The following is a 26,060-nucleotide window of genomic DNA, read 5'->3' on the forward strand; positions in this document are numbered from 1 at the left end:
ATACAACTACAAGATATCAAAGTAAAGACACTTACCAATTTTCAGCCACAACTTTTTACGCAGATCACTGTCTGCCTGAGGTAAATTCGCCGTTTGCTTTGCCAGTCCAACATCCACAGTCAGTGCAAGGTCTACTGCTGCTTCCCACAGGCCAAGCAGTGCTGACAACTGGACACAGGCCTCAGTCAGGTGAAGCTCACGACAAAGCCGTAAGGCGTAGTGAATATCATAGCACACCATACTTGGTTCTTGACCTGTTTTTAGATCATGAACATATTTTTTGTCATCAAATCATGTATGGTATAATAATATGTAGTGTATCATTGTGTCTAAGAAGTCTCCATACAACCGTAGACTTTGTACATCTGGGGAAATAAGTAGTTATTTTATTGGTATCCTTGCTTGACAGTTGACAAAAAGCATCTCTGACAATCTTGTACTGTTTTGTTCCAGTATTGCACTGTTCCAGTTGTGAAGCCATGGCTAATGTAAACAGACAGTTACACTGTTGAAGAGTGATTAGCACGTGCATGCAAAACTGTACTGAGGTGATCCTGTGACCCCAGCAGAGCTGCCAAAACTGTCTCCTCCCCCCCCCCCCCCCCAAAAAAAAATAACTTCAAAGATTTAGTAAATTTTATAACTTCAAAAGTAGGTTTAACAAAAATTAAAAATTACTAAGAAAAATATTATACATATTCATGACACTGAACATAACAACCAAAATATATCATTGTAGTAAATAAATTACAAATTGTATGCACTTTCTAAAAAGATTGTAGTAAAAGAACATATGAATCTTATTGTTTATGGCAGCTAGTGTACACTGTTTTAGTATGATGTATTATAAACAACAGTTTTCATCTGCTCCTCATAAATTATTATTAGTGGATAAATTATTAAATATAAACAAAAATAGCTATAATTAAGAGTTGCAAAAATATTCCTTTCCATAAATTGTGTTTTTATTAGAATTCTGCTTTGCATTTCCTTGCTTTGGGTGCTTTTACCTCATTGATTATACCACTGAAGTTCAGTTTAGCAACTGTGTTTCATTTTATCAACAAGATCGATGAATCTGACAGTCTGCTTCCACCTACATAGGCTAACCAGCTCTTAACCCGTATTTTGGGGATAAAAACACCTTCAAAATATTCAAATGAGAAGCTGTATAAAAAATAATAATAAAAAAACTTCAAAATATCCAAATGGGAAGCTGTATCAAAGCTTTTCATCAGCTGGCACTTGAAAACAGCTATTTTGCTAATCAGTTCTGCTATTTCAATGTCTGCTATTTGGCTCCCACAGCAGTTCATTTTTCACAATGTGATATAAATTTTTTTTTAGGCATTTCCTTAACCAAAACTTAAGGTCAGTTGAAATGGTGTGAAATATGAGAGATCTGTTTTCCATTTCACGTATTATTTTATTAAATATTTTGAAACACTCTAGCTCAAACAGTCTCACTTCAGTCCCAGTCAGGATAAATCAGAAGCCTTTGGCCATATAGCAGATTTGCTTCAGTACCAGCTTTCTGACCTCTGAGATCCTATAATACCACAGTGAAGTAGCAGCAAGAATTTCAATGTGGAACCTGAGTGAGCTGTGTAGGTGGCACATGTGTGAGCCAAGCATATTGTTGCAAATCATATGAGGTCTGTTCAAAAAATTCTGGAACATACATAATTTTGCACCAATGGATGTGTTGGGGCGAAATGTGGTAGGCATCCCTGCACATGCCTGTGTTTAAAGTGCAACTGCTGGAAGTTTCATCGTTGCATGTCTGTTAGTTACTGTTCAGTGCTGTATTGAGTAGAATGTTGTGTTGGACAGTTTGCAAATTTCACAGTGGAAGCTGTACTCACTGTTACGAGTGGTTCACACAGCATGTCAGGAACATCAACGAAATTGTGCATTCCAATCAAAGACTAAGTGCCCAAGACACTGCAGAAGAATGTGACATTTCAGTTGGATCATGTCATGAAATACTGACACAGCATCTTGCAATGCACCATGGCTCATGAGTCAAGACCAGAAAGACCTGCACCTTTCAGTCTGTGAAGGGCACAAATGAGAATAAGACATTCCTTAAGAGAACAGTAACTGGTGATGAGATGTGGGTCTATGATTATGATGTTCAGACCAAGGTTCAGTCTTCACAATTGGTTGGGAAAGATTCTCCAAGATCTAAAAAAGAGGACCTTAATAATGTGTGTGAATTCCTAAGGGACTAAACTGCTGAGGTGATCGGTCCCTAGACTTACACACTACTTTAACTTACACTAACTTACGCTAAGAACAACACACACACCCACGCCCCAGGGAGGACTCAAAGCTCCGGCGGAAGGGGCTGCACAATCAGTGACGTGGCGCCTCTAACCATGTGGCCATTACGTTAATATATATCTACATTTTGTCCTTTCTAATTCGACAGTGGGATGGGCTTACCTATAATTAACACATTTGCTGCAAATGATATGCAATTTGTCTATACTTACCCTGTGAGGCAAGATAATGCATAAGCTCATCTGGCTTCATTCTAGCGTAAAGTGACAGCAGATAGTTGTGGATAGCTTGTTGTTGGCAGTGTAGGGTATTAACACAGAATTCAAGATATCGTATAGCCTCATTAGCCTGAAAGGAGGAAAAAGACATTTATGTCCACATTGTCCTGCTACTATCTACAGCACTAGCATAATTCTATGTACTTAATTTTATTAATGGAAAAAAATCTAGGTATGAGCACATGACATTTGGTACTTAAAAATAATTTACATTAATTTTTTTATTTGCTTGTCATTTCGTGACATGTTTTGGTTATTGCCATCATTGTATACTTTTCTTTGGCACTTGAGGATACATTTTCATTGAATACTCTTTGTTTTGACTGTTCTATGACCTGCTTCCAATGATGGATGGCAACAGCAAAATAATTCCAAATGAAATTTTAAAAATCCTTCAGTTATATAAGAAGATCATTTTGAAAAGATAAGATCACTTAAGCCACAAGTCCTTTATTTATACACACAACCAGTTTCGTAGTTTTCTCTCCCCCCCCCCCCCCCCCTTCCCCCCAATCTGAAAATGACTGGACTTTGTAGTATTTTCATCCTGTATATACTTTTTCATTTTATTTCTGTTTTCTTGCTACCTTATGTGAGTATTGGTCTACCAGTTTGTACAGATTACACCTGATGATAGAGAATACACCTCATGTTTCAGCTAAAATGCTGTGGAACTGGTTGTGTCTATAAATAAGGACTTACAGCTAAAGCAGCCTATCTTTCAAAATGATATAACCAATCCATGGATGCTCTGACTGCTGCCCTGACTGCAAAGTCTGCTGCAATATAAAAATTATTTATTTGTGTGAACTCCATACTTGAAATGACAATAAATCATTGTGTGTGTTGCTCAGTATCATACACATACATGTTTACTTCAAGCTTTTCTCTCCAATAATGGTTTTGTTTAAGTGAAAAACGCAAAGCAAACAATGACAGGGATGACACCACCTACATGACCTCATAAAATAATATACTGTCAGTGACAAAGTATAATTATGTCTTTCACAGACATTTCAGCTGTAACTGCATCATTAGTCAGCAGAATGAGCAAAGTGAAGATGGGTCACACCATGCAGTATACCTCCATGAAACAACTATCACCAGAATCAATTGACAGGACCACTTAAACATCCTTCATGATGAGTTAGAAGCTTTTATTTTAATTTGATTTTCTTCTTTTTTAAGTCCTCAGTCTTCCTCCTGGTTTGATGCGACCCACCATGAATTCCTCTCCTGCACTAACTTCTTCATCTCAGACCAGTCCTTGCACTTTATGTCCTCAATTATTTGTTGGATATGTTCCAATCTCTGTCTTCCCCTGCGGCTTTTACCCTCTATTGTTCCCCCAAATACCATGAAGGTTACCCCCTGATGTCACAGCACATGCCCTATCATCCTGCCCCCACTTTTTGTCAATATTTTCCAATTTTTCTTTGCCAATTCTGTGGAGAACCACCTCATTCCTTATCATATCAGTCCACCTGATTTTTAACACATTCTATTGTAGCACCATATTTGAAATGCTTCAGTTCTCTTCTGTTCTGGTTTTCGCACTGTCCATGATTCACTACCATACAATTCTGTGCCCCAAATGTACATTCATAGAAATTTCTTTGATACTAGTAGACTTCTCTCGGCCAGGCATGCCCTCTTTGCCTGTGCTAGTCTGCTTTTTATGCTCTCCTTGCTTCATCCATCATGGGTTAGTTTGCTTCAGAGGTAGCAGAATTCCTTATCATATACGTCATGATCGCCAATTTTGATACTAAGTTTCTCACTATTCTAATTTCTACTATGTCTCATCACCTCTGTCTTTTCCTGTTTACTCTCAATCTATAATCTCTCCTCATTAGACTGTTCATTCCACCCACCAAATACTGTAATTATTCATCACTTTCACTGAAGATTGTAATGTCATCAGCGAATCTTATCATGGGTATCCTGTCGCCCTGAATTTTACCCATGATAAGATTCGCTGATGACATTGCAATCTTCAGTGAAAGTGATGAATAATTCCACTCTTGAATCTTTCTTTTATTTTCATCACTGATTCTTCAGAGCTATAGGTTGGACAGCAAGGGTGAAAGGTTGTATCCCTGTCCTATTCCCCTTTTTAATCCAAGCACTTCTGATCCCCCAATCTCATTGTTGTCTCTTGGCCCTCAACAATATTTTATATTACCTGTCTTTCCCTACATCTCACTCCTATCTTTTTCAGTACTTTAAACATCCTGCACCATTTTACACTTTCAAACACTTTTTCTAGACTAAAAAATCCTATGACTATATCTTGATTTTTCTTCAGCATTGCACCTATTACCAGGTGCAAGGTGAGAACTGCCTCTCTGGTGCCACTGTCTTTCTAAAGTCAAACTGATTGTCATATAACATATTCTCAATTTTATTTTCCATTCTTCTGTATATTATCCTTGTCAGCGGGTGCAATGCATGAGCTGTCAAGCTGATTGTGTCATAGTTCTTGTACTTATATGTCCTGTTAGCTTCAGAAATGTGTGGATGGAATTTTTCCAAAAGTTAAATGGTATGTCACAGCTCTCACAGATTCTACACATTAATTTGAATAGTGATTTGGTTGCCTCTTTCCTCAATGACTTTACAAATTCTGACAGAATGTTACCTATCCTTGTCTCTTATCTTATGTCAAGCCTTCCAAAGCTGTTTTATGAGGGCAAGTCAAATGAAAACCTTAATTTTTTTTAATATTATTTTTTGTGCAGAAGTGGTACAAAGCTGTATCACTTTTCAACATAATCTCCCCCACGCTCAATGCAAGTCCTCCAGCACTTACAAAGTGCATAAATTCCTTTAGAAAAAAATTCTTTTGGTAGTCTGCGCAACCACTCATTCACCGCATGGCGTACCTCTTCATCAGAATGGAACTTCTTTCCACCCATTGCGTCTTTGAGTGGTCCAAACATATGGAAATTACTTGGGGCAAGGTCTGGTCAGTATGGTGGATGAGGAAGACACTCAAAATGCAGGTCTGTGATTGTTGCAACTGTTGTACGGGCAGTGTGGGGCCTTGCATTGTCATGTTGCAAAAGGACACCTGCTCACAGCAATCCACATCGCTTTGATTTGATTGCAGGCCGCAGATGATATTTTAGGAGATCTGTGTATGATGCACTGGTGACAGTGGTCCCTCTAGGCATGTAATGTTCCAAAATGATGCCTTTTTCATCCTAAAAGAGAGTCAGCATAACCTTCCCTGCTGATGGTTCTGTTCGAAACTTCTTTGGTTTTGGTGATGAGGAATGGTGCCATTCCTTGCTCACTCTCTTCATTTCCGGTTGGTGGAAGCAAACCCAGGTTTCATCCCCAGTAACGATTCTTCCAAGGAAGCCATCACTTTCTCATTCAAAGTGCCGAAGAAGTTCTTCACAAGCAACAACACGTCGTTCTCTCATTTCAGGAGTCAGCTGCCATGGCACCCATCTTGCAGACACTTTGTGAAACTGTAGCATACCATGCACAATGTGGTGTGCTGACCCATGACTAATCTGTAAACATACTGCAATGTCATTCAGTGTCACTCAGCGGTTTTCCTTCACTATGGCTTCAACTGCTACAATGTTCTGTGGAGTCACAACTCGTTGTGCCTGACCTGGATGAGGACCATTTGCGAACTTCCTACTCCATTCATAGACTTGCTGCTGTGACAAACCTGCATCACCATACCGAACCTTCATTCGTCGATGAATTTCAATAGGTTTCACAACTTCACTACACAAAAACCTAATAACAGAAAGCTGTTCTTACCTGGTGCAAGTTGCAAGTGGGGCAGCCTCCTTTATACTGATACTGCGATGGTATGTGTGCATCTGCACTATGCTGCCACCTACAGGCCATTCTGCATGCTGTTTGTAGCACGCTTACCAACTTACAGGATAACGGCATGAAATTTCGATTTGTTATTACAAATTTAAGGTTTTCATTTGACTCGTCCTCGTAAATTCTGGACTCTAATACTGAAACCCCCATATCTTTCATACTGACTCCGATTTCTTCTTCTGTCACATCACCAGACAAGTCCTTGTCCCTCATAGAGACCTTCAACGTTTTTTTTTTTTCAACTATTAGCTTTCTATCGTGTGTTTAACAAGAGTATTCCCATTGCACTCTTAATGTTACCACCCTTGCTTTTAACTTCATTGAAGGCTGTTTTGACTTTTCTATATGTTGAGTCAGTCCATCATTTTTTTTTTATATTATTTTTAATTTATTTTATTTTATTATTATTTTTTTAAAATTTCTTCCCATCTTTCCTGTGGCCATTTTCCCTTGGCTGTCCTGCACTTTCTATTTATTTCATTCTTAATGTATTTATATTGCTGTATGCCTTTCATTCCTTGAAAATCTGTGTACTTCCTTCTTTTGTTGCTCTATTGAAGTATTTCATCTGTTACCAAAGGTTTCCTTGCAGTCATCTTCCTTGTATCTATGTTTGTTTGCCCAACATTAGTGACTGCCCTTTTCAGAGACATTCACTCCTGTTCAACTGACAAGGGGACCGCCAGACCTGTTAATCACAGATTCTGATGAGACTTCGGTATGTTGTACAGAGGCCTGTCCTGAGCAGTTTTTCATGTTAGTTTCTTTCTTTTTTTTTTCTATCAAACAGAACTTCATGAAATAGTACGTCATGTAAATTATTAAAAAAAAATTCTTTTTAAAATTCAGTCTTGATCGCACCACATATGCTACAAGAACATAGATAACCGGTTTCAGTCATATCACATGACCATCATCAGACCTGTAATTTAATTTAGAAAATTAATAGAAACCTTATTAGACTGACAATAAAATATGACAAAATGCTTATAAGGATAAAATACAATAAGACTTGTTATACCCATGGCATCCTTCGAATACTTTATAATGGTCCAAAAGATGAAATCGATAGGTTTACTACAAAATTGAACTCTGTACATCCAAAACTACAATTTACAGTTGAACATGAAAATCAAAAATGTATTAACTACCTGGATCTCATTATATCCAATAACAATGGCAAGCATTGCTTTGCCATATACAGAAAACCTACAACTACGGATGTCATTATTAATGCTAGGTCATGTCATCATGACAAATATAAGAAAGCATTTTTTAAGTCAATGATCCACAGGATGCTAAAATTACCCCTTGAAGAAAATGAGATCAAAAAAGAAACAACTATTCTAAAACAGATTGCGAAGATCAATTCTTTTGATACGAGTCAAGTTGACATTATGTTTAATAAAATGCAACAATCACAAAGTACACCACTAATAGGAGCTCATAAGTACACAAAAATGACGTACATGGGGGACATATCAGATAGGATCAGTAATTTATTTTTAGAATTCTGAAATAACAATAGCATTTGAAACTAACAATACTTTGGAAAATAAATTAAGACATACTGTAGGTAACGATAACGATAGATTTCTCAGATTTTACAAGATCCAATGTGGTGATTGTAGTAAAATATACATTGGCCAAACGGGCCGGAGCTTTACTATATGATACAAAGAACATACATCAGGTACCACATGAGCAAAATCAGTCTTCGGCCATCACATAACTTTTAATAAGCATGCCGAAGAGATGGTACAACAGAATTTGTGAGTCCTTCATTAGGCTAATAAAGGCTTATTATTAAATATTTTGGAGGAGATCGAGATATATGCCCATTATAGAGATGAACCGTCAATGCTTCTCAATGAAAAAAGTTTCTCGTGAAAAACATTTTTATGATCTCTCTGACGAAATTCTATGAACACATATGTACTCTTTCCTTCAGAACATCATAGGACCCAGTTGTATCCATGGCAGAAACATACCTTAGAACAGTACGTAAATATTTATATCACAATCTTAAACTTCCAACTAGAAATATTATGAAATATGACTCCATTTTTAATAAATCAGTTTTATGACATTTTAAAAAGTGTGTGTAATATCATAGCACTCTGCAGCTGATCATTCCATTATTACATATATCACCAGTGGCAAATAAGACAGACATACTGAATCTAGCATAGGTGTATACTTGCAGTCAAGTTACAACTCACATATCGATATGACGCCGCAATGTAATGTAATGTATTGTGAATACATAGAAAGAAGGATCCTTTATTGTATGACTATATGATAGCGGAACAAACACTGGTAGCAGTTACTTCTGTAAAATATCTGGGAGTATGTGTGCAGAACGATTTGAAGTGGAATGATCATATAAAATTAATTGTTGGTAAGGCAGGTCCCAGGTTGAGATTCATTGGGAGAGTCCTTAGAAAATGTAGTCCATCAACAAGTGATTATTGCTCATCAGTGTGGGATCCGTACCAGATCGGGTTGACGGAGGAGATAGAGAAGATCCAAAGAAGAGCGGCGCGTTTTGTCACAGGGTTATTTGGTAACCGTGATAGTGTTACAGAGACGTTTAGCAAACTCAAGTGGCAGACTCTGCAAGAGAGGCGCTCTGCATCGCAGTGTAGCTTGCTCGCTAGGTTTCGAGAGGGTGTGTTTCTGGATGAGGTATCGAATATATTGCTTCCCCCTACTTATACCTCCCGAGGAGATCAAATCAGAGAGATTCGAGCGCGCACAGAGGCTTTCAGACAGTCGTTCTTCCCGCGAACAATACGCAACTGGAACAGAAAAGGGAGGTAATGACAGTGGCATGTAAAGTGCCCTCCACCACACACCGTTTGGTGGCTTGCAGAGTTTAAATGTATATGTAGATGTAGAATGCCAAAGACATCTCTGACTTTGAAACCATTGTGGTAGTACCACCATAGCCCATAGAGGGCACACTGAGTATACATCATCTTTACAGTTATTTTAAAGCTTTTAATTGATATTTTAGACAATATTTAAGTAGTTCCATGGTTGTAAAGAGATACTTTATACATAACTATTTTTATGTTATTATTGTACTTTTTTTTACATTTTGACAATTATGTGAACCCATTTTACACTGATTGGATGACGTGAGGTAGAGGGAGAAGAGGTAGGCGGAGCATCTTCGTATTTAAGCGTATGCCCGCCACTTGCTGGCACCACTTGACATCACAGCAGCTGAGAAGGGTGCTCCACCTACCATCTTCGAAAGATGCTATGGGTATAACAAGTCTTATTGTATTTTATCCTTATAAGCATTTTGTCATATTTTATTGTCAATCTAGTAAGGTTTCTATTACTTTATAAATTAAACAACAGGTCTGATGATGGTCATGTGATATGACCGAAACTGGTCACCTATGTTCTTGTAGCATATGTGGTGCGATCAAGACTGAATTTTAAAAAGAAAAATTTTAAAAAAAATTTTTTGGTTGCTGTTCCAAAAATGTTTATTAAAACTGTTCATGCAAAATTATTACAATCTAGTCATTTTTACCATAGTAATTATTTTAATAAATCAGTAACTACAAGAAACTTTCTTCAAATATGTATTCTGTTTGTTACAGAATCGCTTTACTTGCTGTCGCTTCCCATGCTAAAACAGAAATAGAAGCAACCATAACACCAATCTGTAGAAAGCCATGCACATTTAATGAAATCTACTGCCTTGCAGGAACAAGGATTTTTCCAAATCTATACTGGAAAACACAGTTCATTTATTTTCCAAAAGATTGTTCTTCCTTTGATGTGACTGATGCATACTTGAAGATTACTATGAAAACAGGTGTACCAAATTGATGCAGAATCAAAGAATGAATTAAAGGAATCTTCCCTCCATCCATAGACAAAACTTGTGGAATGTAATGACTGAAGTTGGTTTCCCAATTAAATTGATAAATCTCTGCAAAGTATGCATGGATGAAAGTACAAGCAGGGTTTTACTAAATGGATTAAAGTCTGATCATTTTAAAAATAAAACTGGGTTAAGATAAGGAGATGTTTTGTCCCCCCTTCTTTTCTATGTAGCTTTAGAAAGAGTAGTTAGGAAACTCAAACTGGTACCTGCTGGGATCCTCCAAGAAAGCAAAATTAACATGTTAGCATACGCAGATGACGTAGTGAAATAGAGATTAGGCAATTATTTGTAGAGCTTGCAAGAGAAGCGTCAGGACTTGGCCTGAAAGTAAAAATGAGAAAACGAAATACATGATAGTTCAAAGATGTAGAGATAACCAATCACATCTAATAGTTGGTGAACACAAATTTTTGTGTGTGGAAAAGTTCAAATTTCTGGGCTCGGTGATAGATGAACAAAATCCGAGACAGATAGAAATAAAAGTGAGACTGCAAAATGCTAACTGAGCCTATTATGCAATACAAAATTTCTTACGCTCCAAACTGCTGACTAGGAAAACTAAAGTAAAGTTATATAATACAATCACTAAACCAGTTCTAATCTATGGGGAAGAAACATGGAGCCTAACAAAAACAGAACACCACCATTTACTAGTGTCTGAGAATAAAGTTTATAGAAAAATCTTTGGGTCACATTATGACAATGAATCTCAATGCTGGAAGAGAAGACACAACATAGAAATCCATGAGCTATCACAACAACCAACAATAGTAAATATAATAAATGCCAGAATACTGCAATGGGCTGGACATCTGATGAGGATGAAAGAAGACCAAATTGTACAGGGAGAAGCCATATGGCAAAAGACCAATGGGGGAGATCCAGGAGTACTTGGCACAATGAAATTTATTGCACATGCAAAAGATTGGGAATAAATAACTGGCAAGAGGCAGCACAACACAGGAGCATCTGAAGGAATCATGTAATATCGGCATGGGAGCTTCGAGTCCCTTAGAAGCCTACTACTACTACTACTACTACTACTACTACTACTTCCCTCAAAGCGATTTCCCTGTTAGTCTTTAGCAAGTCAGAAGCATTTTGAATTTTTTTGTGAAAATTTTAACTGCCTGTAAAAGTAAACATTACAGGGTTGACAAATCAGTACCACAAGCATGGTACCCATGAACCTTAGCCACTGCGGTACACTCATATGGTTTAAACGTGTCAAATGTTGCAAATATAGGAGGTACTCATAAAACTCCAACATTGATTTTCTCCAAAACTAGGGGCCATCGCATGAAAACCCACTAGCCAGGTACCCAGGCCATGTCCCTCTACAACGTACTGAATACTCATCAAAATCCCTGATTAACAGGTCTGTGGTCCCCTTGTGAGACGTCCACTCCTCTTCAATTGAACTGCCTACTCTGGTATCTCTTATTGCAGTACCCACAACGTTAGTGAACTTCAAAATATCTCATCATTCCTCAGTACTTCAGTAGTCCACTTCCTTCAACACTGATTCTTCCAGATGAGTCTCTTAGACTTCAACTTACCCTTCATCATTACTAAATTGTGATATGAGTCTATGTCTGCACCTGGTTATTCCTTATAATCCAATATCTGCCGTTGGAATCTGTCTGGTCCTGATGTAATCCAACCGGAATCTTCCTGTGTCTCCGGGTCTTTTCCAAGTATACTTCCTCCTGTTGTGACTCTTGAACAGAGAATTCACTATCATCATCTCAAATTTGCCACAGAACTCAATTAGACTTTCTCTTCTCTCATTCCTACTTTCAAGCCCATATTTTCCTGTAACCCTTTCTTCTATTCCTTCACCTACAACCACTTTCACGCCCCCCATGATTATTAGATTTTCATCTCCCTTTACATACTGGATTACCCACCCAGTACCCTCATATACTTTCTCTCTCTACATCTGCTACCTGTGATGTTGGCACATATACCTGAATTATCATGGTTGGCACTGGTTTGCTATTGCATCTGGTGAGAACAACACTATTACTGAACCATTAACATAACTCATTCTCTGCCCTAATCACAAATCCTACTCCTATTATTGCATTTTCTGCTGCTGTCGATATCCCTATATTTGTCTGACCAGAAATGCTTATCTTCTTTCCGTTTCACATCACTGACCCCTCCAATATCTAGATTGAGCCTCTTCATATCCCTTTTTATATTTTCTAGCTTTTCTACTTTATTCAAACTTCTGACATTCCATGCTACGACTCATAGAATGTTTTCGTATCATTGGTTAGTTACTTTTCTCCTCATGGTCAACTTCCCATTGACAGTCCTGGCCCGGAGATCTAAATGTGGGACAAATCCAGAATTTCTTGCCAATGGAGATATCTTCATTACACATTTTCAATTATGTGCCTATAATGCAGTGGTTTCCACTGCCTTATTTATCCTCATGCCATTGTTAATATCTGGTTCTTCAACCTTTTAGGGCCAATTTCCTGCCACAAGAGCAGTGAGTGTCCTGGATCTCTGTCAGCTGCTTCACCCTCTTTGATAAGGCTGTTGACATAATGAGGGTGACTTCTTAAGCCAGTAATCTTTGGCCATCATTGTCGATGATTTTTATTCAAAAGTTAAGAAGTAGCTGGCTTCAGACCCAGTACCCAGGATTAGCGCTCGAAGATATAACACCTAGACCATGGGTAAAGCCATGAAGCTTCTATACGCATTGTGAATTATTACACAAATAATCTTGATTATGTTGAGCACTGCACTAGACATTAATTTAATGATAAATGAAAACTACCTTACCTGGATAATTAAACATTTATTGTGGTATGGCCGGTTTTGTTCTTGGAATATCTTCAGGTTGCCAAGTTGTGCTGATGTTATCATATAAATAGTCTAGTTGTCATTTGTAGGCTGAACCTGAATCCAGAAACAATAATCACAAACATTCTGCTGACTACCTGGTGGTAGTACAGTAAACACGCACAGCATGCTGTGTCATTCTGTAGTGCCTCCTCACCATACTTTTGCCAAATACATATGACAAGATCATTTATATCGTGACTTTAGCACAACTCGGCAACACAAAGATGTTCTACGGATGAAACCGGTTGTAACACAATAAATCTAGAATGAAATTTTCACTCTGCAGCAGAGTGTGCACTGACATGAAACTTTCGGGCAGATTAAAACTGTGTGCCAGACTGAGACTTGAATGAGGAGACGAGATACTGGCAGGAGTAAAGCAGTGAGGATGGGTCACTGAGTCGTGCTTGAGCACCTCAGTTGGTAGAGCACTTGCCCACAATGGCAAAGATCCAGAGTCCAAGTCTCAGTCCAGCACACAGTTTTAATCTGCCAGGAAATGTTTATTAATACAGGTGAGGTAGTTTTCATTAATCATTAGTATTACACAAATGTTATTTCTAAGGTTTCCCACATCATCTCACAACTGAAAAGACTATATTGTCATTCTTTATCAATGATAAGGCATTCCTTATCAATGATCTCTTGATGCAACAAAACATTTGCATCCTTAATACAATAATTACATTCAGCTTCATCTTAAACAGTCAACAGTAGTCAGTACGCACTGGTACTCTGTTTGTATTCAGAAATTCCTGGCAGTAATGAAAGTGTCAAAAAGCTAACCCCAACCTTACCTCTGCAGGATGAACAGTACCAACAACCAACACCACTGGTCACCTCAAGTGGATGTTGATGGAACCAGTGGTGGGGTATCAGTTCTAGTCAACCTCCCTTCACTGTCACTGTGGAGGCACAAACCACTGTTAGTCGTGTGTGTATTTAAGTGAGGAAGGGTTGTAATATCTAAATATATTGATCTCAGTCACATGATGCAAGTGGCACAACCATGGACAGAGCCACTGCAGCATTCATTTCTCGTCTGTCAATCTAAATGTGCTTCTGACTGCTTGTCCCAGAAGACCATAATTACATCTGGGCACTGATCATACCTTTTCAAGGGGATTGTGTATGAGCTGCAGAAGGACTTCTGGTGTGTCCCTAACTAGTCTCAAGCAGTGTGGATATTATGCCATACTATTCCCACTGTCATAATTTCACTTCTGCAATTTCTAATTGGGTTCCATGGTCTTCACAGTTCTTGTGCCCAATAAAACTTTGACTATGGCAGGAGGAAAATTCCAAGCTGCATTTAATTATCACAGTGTTGCGCTAGTTAAGTTGCTTGAATTGCAGCATCATTTATGAAAAAAAGGTGACAAAAAATTCTCCCATACCAAAATGAGATATTCACTCTGCAAAGTGGTTGCTGAATACTGGCATACAGTGACAGTGAGGAAGAATGGGGAGAATGGGAAAACAGAGAAGCAGTGAGGGATGGGGAGGAAGAGTGGGGGACAAGAACACAAGGGAGGGGGAGAAAAAATAATAAAGAAGGTGTGTGTGTGTGTGTGTGTGTGTGTGTGTGTGTGTGTGTGTGTGTGTGTGTGTGAGTGAGTGAGTGAGAGAGAGAGAGAGAGAGAGAAAGAATAGTGAAGCAATGGGATGGAGAGGGAAGGTAGGAGACAAAACACAAGAAAAGAGGAGAAAGAATAATAAAGAAGGTGTGTGTGTATATTTAATTCCCAAGAAGAAGTTCTTCAACAATACTTGTAATACCATAAGCTATGCTGTCATTTCGTGTGTTATGTGTAGGATAGATTCTTTCATTTTCTTTTAACTATAGAGACTATTACAGTTCTGGTAAAATTAAGTCAGAATTTCTAGCCACTACTTCCGCCCAGGAAATGAAATTTGTTGTACTGCTGACACATATAAGAACAGAAATGACACTACTACTATCCTCAATACAGGTGGGTCTGTCTCATTCTGGGATAAGAGTGACCTACCCTTCCTTTTTAACTTTCCTCACTCTGCTCTCTCTTTTCCCAAAGGATGGAACTATTAGTTTCTAAAGCTAGGCAGTGTGTCATTTCTACTTTTTATTTATCTACAGCCAGTACTACATATTTCTTGTCCTGAAGGTTCTTGCCAGCAGTCCTGTCTCAAATTAATTATTTTATTGATTGGATTTTCCTTCAATACCCTGATTTTCCATTTTAATAAATATTCTTTCAATACCTAGGAACTTTCAGTTTTACAAACCTGCTCACGGTCACAGCTCACAAGTGCTGGCAGTAGTTTAGTTGGACTAAGGCTTCGACCTTTTTCAATGAGGACTTGCACTGTTTCTCGAGGAATTGCCTGTATTAGCACGGGTGTAAACTGGTAAAAGAGTTCCTTCCTGTTTTGAGTCTTTAACACATCAAGTGCTGGAAGAATGAGTTATGTAATTAACACATTGAAAAATAAAATTCTATCATACATATTTTGCATATGGTAAGTCAATTTTGTACTTATGTTTGTTCAAACAAAATTATGACAGGATAAGAAAACATCACTTAACAACATTTATAGAATATTTCTCGGTGCTAAGGTTTTCACAGATGGATGTATATGGCTGAAATACAATTTTATCCATTTTTCCCCCTACCAAAATATAATATCACAAAACAAAACAGTCCTACTTTCCAACACACATTATTGTTTGTTGCGAAAATTTTAATACACAGGAAGGATGGCCCAGATCACTCCCAATTCAAAAGATGTGCTGAACAGTGCACCAGCAATAAGTAATTACAACTGCAAAGAAATGATCTGCACACAGGCACTAGTGCCCTTTCTTACAAGCCTAGAAATGTCTGTTACAGTAGCTCATTTAATAAAAATCCAAAAAATAAAATAGAAACGTAAAGCAAGTGATGTCAAAGTCTGTGAGATGGGTTTTTAATATCACGATATGCTGCTTGGCAGTCAGGGGAGGAGAACCAGTGGGTAGGAAAGGATTGTACACATGAACAAGTAAGTATAACAACATGCACTGCGATCACAGCACAGCAGGTCTCTCTGCATCAATTGTCCCATTCTATCTACTGTGGGCTGGGATCATAAAATGTATGCCATTGTGTTAGTTTACATTGTCCCAAAACAGAGAAGACATTCCACTACAAAGTACACTTTCATACTGTTCCTATTAAACTGGTTGGCAAAATCTTGGTACAACTTGTCCTAAAATGATGTACTTGGGTGTTACATGTAAGTGTGGTGATATCAATATTGCAGCCTCCATTGCTGAGTGACACAGCAGACAAATACCAATTTGGTTGTTTAGGAGGCCATTATACAAAGCATGTAATCTAGATTCATATGTATTGATAGCTACAAAGACAGGAATCATTGCTATTATGGCCTGAAAGTTCACTTGCCCTATCACCTGCCAAATATTTCTAGGCCATAGTTCATCAACAACTTTTTCACTGCAGTTCTCCAGCAGTCATTGTTGGTGTTGGTGGCCTCTCTGCCAAACTGTGTAGAGAGCAGTTCACCAGGAACATATCCAGCCCATCTTTCGTTACATACTACATTTGGAGGCCCTGGCTGCTGCACATGTTAACTACTCTGAGGCAGGACTCATGTTTAGTTCTCCAGTACTACATGTTTATGTATTACCATATATCTAATGCACTGACAAAATTGGTTTCAATAGATTAAATTAATTGTTGTGACAATTATGTGGTTTGCTAGACAGTCAGCTGCAAATAAAGATTTTTTAAATTTTCTCAATAGTTTCTTGCGAAAACAATGTCATCTTTCCTCCAGGGTCTCCCATTTGAGTTCCCAAAGCATCTCTGTAATATTTATGTGTATACTGAACCTAATATGTACTAGCAAATTCAGCAGCATGCCTCTCAACTGTTTCAATGTCTTCCATTAATCTGATCTGCTGGGGATCCAAAACACTCAAGCAGTATTCAAGAAGAGTCACATTAGTGCTCTGTACTGCTCTGCAGAACCTAAGAATGAGGCAGGTAAAGTAACATAATATATTAACTCCTCAGTAAAAATGAATGAAAGTGAGGGGGCTTGCTGCCAGAGGTCTGCAAGTTGTGCACAGAAAGGTTGGTGTCACATGGAATGAGGTCAGCATAACTACAGCTGGTCCTGCACCATGAAGCAGTTGAAGGAATGGGGAAAGACTGTATTTGTGTATCAGCAGGCCATTACAGTGCACTATGGTGGTGTACTTCATTACAGCATGACCTGGAGACAAAATACGGATAACTACACATGGAGAAGAATCATCATGAAACAGGGAGAAAAACAAAGTTCACCAGTGTAGCTCAACAGGATTGAAAGGCACACAGTCTCACACTCAGCAGTCACACAGACACTGCATGCCAGTGGTCTCTCTGCCTGATGACCAATAAACTGTGATCTGTTAACACCCACACAACAACAGCACTATTTGTGATGCAAGAGCAAATGGATTGGATGATCAAAGAGGATTGGTGTCATGTGCTCTTCTCAGTTGAGAGCAGATTCAGTCCGAACAGTGATTCTGGATGTACCCTCATATGCTGAGAGGTGTAACATATAATGCACCCATGAACATCATTGAACAGGATCATTTGGGTGGTCCAGGTGTTATGATGTAGGGAGACATCATGTTGCATGGGCGTACCTCCAAATTTTTGACCTTCTCCTCTCTGATGGCTCCATCCACACCTCTGTCCACATTAAACTCACCACCACTGCATTTTGACAATTGTCATTCCTTCAATACCAAAAAATTCCCTCCCATACAGCCTGGCCACCCGCGGATGGAGTATCTGCAGTGACAAGAGCTCACTTGCCCAGTATGCTGAACATCTCACAAAGACCTAAGACAGACACTATCCCCCAGACCAGTCTGCAAACAGATTTTCCATTCCATATCCCCACATACCCCAAATCCTCCCACAACCTCAAAGAACCAGGTACAAAGGAGCACCACCGTCATTTTACAATAACACCCAAGACTGGATCAACTGAATAACATCTCTCATCAGAGCTTTGATTATCTATCATCATGACCTGAAATTAGGGATACCCTAACCAAGATCCTTACCACCTCTCCTGAAGTGGTGTTCTGTTGCCCATCCAACCTCCACAACATCCTAGTCCATCCCTATGCCACTCCCAAACCCAACCTCTTGCCACAAGGATCATATCCCTGTGGAAGATCCAGGTGCAAAACCTGCCCAATCTACCCATGCAGCACTCCCTATCCCAGTGCTGTCATAGGATTATCCTACCCCTTCAGGGGTCAGGCCAACTGTGAGAGTAGCCATGTTATATATCAGCTCTGCTGCAATCAATGCTCAGTTTTTTATGTTGGTATGACTACCAAGCAGCTGTCCCCAGGATGATAGCCACCACCAAATTCTGGTGAACAGCAAACTGGACCACGCTGTCACATAACATGCAACTGTACAAAACATGGCTGATTTCAATAGCTGCTACACAATCCTGCCCATCAGGATTCCCCCCCTTCTATCACCAGCTTTTCCAAAATGTGCAGATGGGAGTTATCCATAATCCTTACAACACATTCTGTGCTCCTGAAAACATTCAGCCTCAACCTACAGTAATCTGCTGTACCCACAACCTTCTCCCAACTGTTTCTGTCCCCTCTGTCCTGTCACTTCCTCACTATTCTCTTCGCCTCACCCTCATTGTGCACTGCTCTCTGTTGGCATACCTACTAATCTTTCTTTCTCCCCTTCTCTGCCCCTCTCCTTTTCTCTGCCCCCCCCCCTCACACACACACACACACACACACACACACACACACACACACACACTCTCTCTCTCTCTCTCTCTCTCTCTCTCTCTCTCTCACACACACACACACACTCTCTCTCTCCCCCCCCCCCCCCCACCCCACCCTTTCCCCTATTGCCTCTCAATGCTGCGACTGGTAGCCTTGTCCTGCTACTTCTAGTCCCTGCACACACTGCCAGGCAGTGCCAATTCCTCTTCTCCCACCCATACCCTGCTACCCTTCCTTGCACAGGCCTGAATTGTTGCTCCTGTTTGATGCCTTTCTGTTGCAGTCTGGCTGGAGTGGTCAGAGATAATCATCACGTGTGTCTGAAGTGTGCTTGCTTGTGTGAACGTGAGTATGTTTCTCTTTTCTGAAGAAGCCTTTGACCAAAAGCTTATATTTAACATCTTTATGGTGAGTATATTTTCATAATATTGTTGATATTCCAACCTGGGATTTCCATTGTTATTTATTTAATCGATATCACTGTGTCCAGCAGCACACTACTAATACTGTATGCAGATATTAAAGAATTGTTTTCAGACGCATATGCTTTAACTTATATGTTTCTACATTTAGAACACTGTTCATCACACAAAACAGAAATTCTTTCTGCATCATTCTACATCCTCCTACAGTCACTCAACAATGACACTTTTCCTTATACTACAGTATCATCAATAAATAGTCACAAGTTGCTGCTCACCCTATCTGCCATATAGTTTATGTACATAAAAAACAAGAGCTGTCCAATCAATATTCCCTGGGGCACTAGTGACGATATTCTTGTCACTAATAGAGACTTGTCATGCAGGACAGCATACTGGCTTCTATTACTTAAAAAGTCTTTGGGCCAATCATATATCTGAGAAGATATTCCATGTGCTTCAATCTTCACAAACTGTCTGCAGTGAGGCACTGATCAAACACCTTCTTCTATGGTTCATAGAATACTGTGCAAAAAATGAACAAGCTGAGTTTTGATGAGCTATGCTTTTTAATTATTATGGGAATTAGTGAAGTTCGGTGGCAGGAGGAACAAGACTTTTGGTCAGGTGATTACAGGGTTATAAATACAAAATCAAATAGGGGTAATGCAGGAGTAGGTTTAATAATGAATAAAAAAATAGGAGTGCGGGTTAGCTACTACAAACAGCATAGTGAACGCATTATTGTGGCCAAGATAGACACAAAGCCCATGCCTACTACAGTAGTACAAGATTATATGCCAACTAGCTCCACAGATGACGAAGAAATTGATTAAATGTATGACGAGATAAAAGAAATTATTCAGGTAGTGAAGGGAGACGAAAATTTAATAGTCATGGGTGACTGGAATTCGTCAGTAGGAAAAGGGAGAGAAGGAAACATAGTAGGTGAATATGGATTGGGGCTAAGAAATGAAAGAGGAAGCCGTCTCGTAGAATTTTGCACAGAGCATAACTTAATCATAGCTAACACTTGGTTCAAGAATCCTGAAAGAAGGTTGTATACATGGAAGAACTCTGGAGATTCTAAAAGGTTTCAGATAGATTATATAATGGTAAGACAGAGATTTAGGAACCAGATTTTAAATTGTAAGACAATTCCAGGGGCAGATGTGGACTCTGACCACAATCTATTGGTTATGAAATGTAGATTAAAACTGAAGAAACTGCAAAAAGGTGGGAATTTAAGGAGATGGGACATGGATAAACTGACAGAACCAGAGGTTGTACAGAGTTTTAGGGAGAGCATAAGGGAACAATTGACAGGAATGGGGGAAAGAAATACAGTAGAAGAAGAATAGGTAGCTTTGAGGGATGAAATAGTGAAGGCAGCAGAGGATCAAATAGGTAAAAAGACGAGGGCAAGTAGAAACTCTTGGGTAACAGAAGAAATATTGAATTTAATTGATGAAAGGAGAAAATATAAAAATGCAGCAAATGAAGCAGGCAAAAAGGAATACAAACGTCTCAAAACTGATATCGACAGGAAGTGCAAAATGGCTAAGCAGAGATGGCTAGAAGACAAATGTAAGGATGTAGAGGCTTGTCTCACTAGGGGTAAGATAGATACTGCCTACAGGAAAATTAAAGAGACCTTTGGAGAAAGGAGAACCACTTGCATGAATATCAAGAGCTTCGATGGAAACCCAGTTCTAAGCAAAGAAGGGAAAGCAGAAAGGTGGAAGGAGTATATAGAGGGTCTATACAAGGACAATATTATGGAAATGGGAGAGGATGTAGATGAAGATGAAATGGGAGATATGATACTGCGTGAAGAGTTTGACAGAGCACTGAAAGACCTGAGTCAAAACAAGGCCCCGGGAGTAGACAACATTCCATTAGAACTACTGACAGCCTTGGGAGAGCCAGTCCTGACAAAACTCTACCATCTGGTGAGCAAGATGTATGAGACAGGTGAAATACCCTCAGACTTCAAGAAGAATATAATAATTCCAATCCCAAAGAAAGCAGGTGTTGACAGATGTGAAAATTACCGAACTATCAGTTTAATAAGTCACAGCTGCAAAATACTAACGCGAATTCTTTACAGATGAATGGAAAAACTGGTAGAAGCGGACCTCGGGGAAGATCAGTTTGGATTCCGTAGAAATGTTGGAACACGTGAGGCAATACTAACCTTACGACTTATCTTAGAAGAAAGATTAAGAAAAGGCAAACCTACATTTCTAGCATTTGTAGACCTAGAGAAAGCTTTTGACAATGTTGACTGGAATACTCTCTTTCACATTCTAAAGGTGGCAGGGGTAAAATACAGGGAGCGAAAGGTTATTTACAATTTGTACAGAAACCAGATGGCAGTTATAAGAGTCGAGGGGCACGAAAGGGAAGCAGTGGTTGGGAAGGGAGTGAGACAGGTTTGTAGCCTCTCCCTGATGTTATTCAATCTGTATATTGAGCAAGCAGTAAAGGAAACAAAAGAAAAATTCGGAGTGGGTATTAAAATTCATGGAGAAGAAGTAAAAACTTTGAGGTTCGCTAATGACATTGTAATTCTGTCAGAGACAGCAAAGGACTTGGAAGAGCAGTTGAACGGAATGGACAGTGTCTTGAAAGGAGGATATAAGATGAACATCAACAAAAGCAAAACGAGGATAATGGAATGTAGTCAAATTAAATCGGGTGATGTTGAGGGAATTAGATTAGGAAATGAGACACTTAAAGTAGTAAAGGAGTTTTGCTATTTAGGGAGTAAAATAACTGATGATGGTCGTAGTAGATACGATATAAAATGTAGACTGGCAATGGCAAGGAATCGTTTCTGAAGAAGAGAAATTTGTTAACATCGAGTATAGATTTAAGTGTCGGGAAGTCGTTTCTGAAAGTATTTGTATGGAGTGTAGCCATGTATGGAAGTGAAACATGGACGATAACTAGTTTGGATGAGAAGAGAATAGAAGCTTTCGAAATGTGGTGCTACAGAAGAATGCTGAAGATTAGATGGGTAGATCACGTAACTAATGAGGAGGTATTGAATAGAATTGGGGAGAACAGGAGTTTGTGGCACAACTTGACAAGAAGAAGGGACCGGTTGGTAGGACATGTTCTGAGGCATCAAGGGATCACAAATTTAGCATTGGAGGGCAGCGTGGAGGGTAAAAATCGTAGAGGGAGACCAAGAGATGAATACACTAAGCAGATTCAGAAGGATGTAGGTTGCAGTGGGTACTGGGAGATGAAGAAGCTTGCTCAGGATAGAGTAGCATGGAGAGCTGCATCAAACCAGTCTCAGGACTGAAGACCACAACAACAACAACATGCTTTTTAAAGGTTTGCTGACGTGTGACAAAAGCTTTTCTGTCTCAGGGAAATTTACTATAGTCAAACTTAGAATATGCTCACAAATTTAGCAGGAAACCAACTTCAGGGACATTGTTATGTAATTTTGTATGTCTTTCACCATTCTTATAGACAGTGGTCTCCCATGCTTTTTTCCAGTTACTTGGAATGTTGCACTGGGCAAGATATTTGTGATAAATGGCAAAGAGTACTTTCTGTAAAATCGAAGTGGGATCCTGTCTGAAGCAGGTGACCTCTTTGTTTTTAAATCTTTCAGTTGCTTCTCAATGCCACAGACACCTATTTCTATCTTCTCCATGCAGGAGCCTGTGCAATGGTCAAACTGGTACATCTCTACAATCCTCCTGCTGGAATGATTTTTAATTGAAAAATTTAAATCTTTAGCTTTCTTTTTGGTGTCTTCTATTTTCACAGAAGACTGCTCAACACATGACTGGATACTGGCTAGGAGCCTTCAAATGACTTAGTGATACTTTGTAGAACGAGAATTTTCTCTGGTTCTCAGCAAGATCTTTTGCTGAGGTTTGACAATGGAAGTTGTACGCGTAGTGATCTGATCTTTTTAGAGATGCAAGAATTTCTAATGAGCTTTGCTTGTAAACATTTCTTCACTCTTTTTTTAACCAAGGGTGCAACAATCACTGCTTCTTCAGCTTTTTCATAATTTTGTTACTAAATGAAAGCAGGTCTTTTCCATCCTCAATCCAATTATTCAGCAGATGCGTCTCCATGGCTATAAGAAAAGGCTGAAAAGTTCCTGACTGCCAGTAGGATACTGTATTTTTAGCAAATAAATTTATATTTTCTCCCCAATACAGTCCACTTTTCGGCCAATATTGTTTGTCAAAGATTTTCTCAACGAGCAGATTCCACCACAGTAATGCAATTCTGAAAGTACTGCAAAATACCCAACAACAGTTTTCATAAACTTTCCTTGGACTCAAAACATTTTTGAGCCATAAATTGTTTTTAGATTTGGGGAGGTGAAAAACAGAGGGTGCAAGTTTTATCAACAGAATGAATTTTCCAACATTTTGTATTTTAAACTCGTCAGCTTTCACACTACCAAAATACCTTTTGTGTAGTTGCATTGACATGAAGAAACAGGGTTCTTCACCTTCTCTTTTATTTTCTCACTCAGACAACAACCATAGTATTTGCCTGTTACTGTATTTGTTGCCCATTGCAAGGTAATGGTAGCTGTTTACTGAGGCTGGATGAACAGTAATGTCTGCTGCTCATTCCAAATCAGCTGGAAAATTAACTTCACATGCCAATCTTCTGTTCCCTCAACTGTGGTGGCATTGGGCTGGTTCTTAGCTAGCCAGGATTTCAATTACTAAATGAAAACTTATTTATATAGGGCAACAGAGGAATGCTACAGCCCAGCAAACAGACAAATCTGGTACATAATTCAGATATATTCACCATAAAACACATGAAATGTAAGGTAGCTTGTTTTCCTCTACATGAGACTGATCACTTACAATTAAAGAAATCACCTGGCATGCCAACATCCTGTTGCAGGACAAGACGAAACAAAATTTCAGGAACTGGAATATGAATTACTTGTGCAGCCCGTTTGGGAGTGTGCTAACAGAAAGTCATGAAGATAATTTAGAACTTTTAATCAAAGGGGAAACAGTTGACAAACATGAGCTCTGCATTTGAACTATAGTGCAGACAGAGCAGTACAAACTAGCTTATCACATCTGCACAGAAAAAGTCATCCTGCTTGTTGATCTTTGTGCAAAGAGTTGCACTACTTGGAAATCATGATTGATATTAATGAGAGCATTTTATTCAGAAACCGTGGTAGTAAACCCAACTGCTCTAACTATGGCTGCTACCAAGTAAGGTATCCAAGCACACTGGCTCTGAAAATGGTGCAACACCCTCACTGCTGCTACCACAGTAGGGTGGTCCCATCTAAGAACTGCAATGAAATGAGGTGCTGCGAGCACCTCTCAGCACTTTTGTAGATTCGGGCACCTCACATAGACTCATGCACTTCACCACAATCGCATCTGACAACAGAGAGAGGGTCCTGTAGCCAACCTCTGACTACTTTTGGGAGACTGAAGTGGCACCAATTCTGCGAGGGTGTGAAAGCCTTGTATCATAGTGCTCCGAAGTAGCGACAGCTCGAAATTCAGTGTAACATCTTAGACACACTACAGAATTTTGCCATCTTGCAAATCATTTGCAATAATTAATCCAAGATCCTGAAAATTTCCCTGCCCCAACCAGTCAGCAAACTGCAAATACCACACTAACATTATGCCATTTCTCTTCAAATGTGAACCAAGTATCACACTAAAATTACACTATTTCTCTTTTAATGTATTCTAGTATGCAACTAAAACATATGAAGATATGTTTTGTGGTGCTCTCTTCACAATAATTAGAAAGCAGTGTCGACTGCTGAAATGATGGTCAGCCATGCTGTGATCATCTCAGAGAAGGAATCTGCTTTCTATTATGTATGCTCTGATGTGACTTCTGGCACTATGAGTACTACGTTTCTCAGAGCAAAAGGTCAGTATTTTTCTTTCAAAAAGTGTGTGTAGCATACTGTGCAAATGCAGAATATAAGGGATTTTTGAGTAGCGGTTGACCTAAAAGTGATGGGGCCGAGTGGTCAGGTACACTGACTGGCAATTCACTGGCTCAAGTTTGATTCCCATTGCGATCATCATCTTTTTTATTCCTCGTAATGTTAAATTATTAATTGTAAAATTTAAATATATTTAAATAGTTCAATTTTGTACAAAGGAAAATTGCTACTCACCATATAGCGGAGATGCCGAGTTGCAGATAGGCACAACAAAATGACTGTCTCAAATAATAGTTTTTGACCAGTAAGGCCTTCGTCAGAATTAGAAAGCAAACACACACATACACACTCACATAAACGCGACTCACACACACGACTGCAGTTTCAGGCAACTGAGGCCACACTACAAGCAGCAACATCGGTGCATGATAGGAGTGGCAACTGAGTGGGGATAGGAGGAGGCTGGGGGGGGGGGGGGGGGGGGAGGAGGGGGAGGGATAGTAGGGTACGCGTGGCTGACAGTGACATGCTGTTGAGGAGCACGGAGGGACAAAATGAAAAGAAGATAGGGCAGCTATGTGTAGTTTGTGTAGTTGGGAGGTTAGACGGAGGGGTCAGAGAGGCGGGGAGGGGGACAGGGGAGGGGGGGATGCCTATCTGTAACTCAGCATCTTCACTATATGATGAGTAGTAACTT

At 39.2% G+C, this 26,060-nt stretch overlaps 1 protein-coding gene across 2 annotated transcripts in view; it reads right to left on the bottom strand.

Moving 5' to 3' along the window:
- The window catches only part of LOC124594106 (vacuolar protein sorting-associated protein 18 homolog), a 262,862-nt gene that overhangs the window by 135,907 nt on the left and 100,895 nt on the right, over positions 1-26,060 (bottom strand). For both annotated transcript variants that reach the window (XM_047132457.1, XM_047132458.1), the window contains 3 exons: positions 15,460-15,626; positions 2,499-2,634; positions 36-254 (listed from right to left, as the gene is read on the bottom strand). In XM_047132457.1, coding sequence (XP_046988413.1) covers positions 36-254; positions 2,499-2,634; positions 15,460-15,626 — 522 coding nt within the window. The remainder of the gene's footprint in view (positions 1-35; positions 255-2,498; positions 2,635-15,459; positions 15,627-26,060) is intronic.

Source organism: Schistocerca americana, chromosome 2 (genome assembly GCF_021461395.2).
Source record: "Schistocerca americana isolate TAMUIC-IGC-003095 chromosome 2, iqSchAmer2.1, whole genome shotgun sequence".
Taxonomy (NCBI): domain Eukaryota; kingdom Metazoa; phylum Arthropoda; class Insecta; order Orthoptera; family Acrididae; genus Schistocerca; species Schistocerca americana.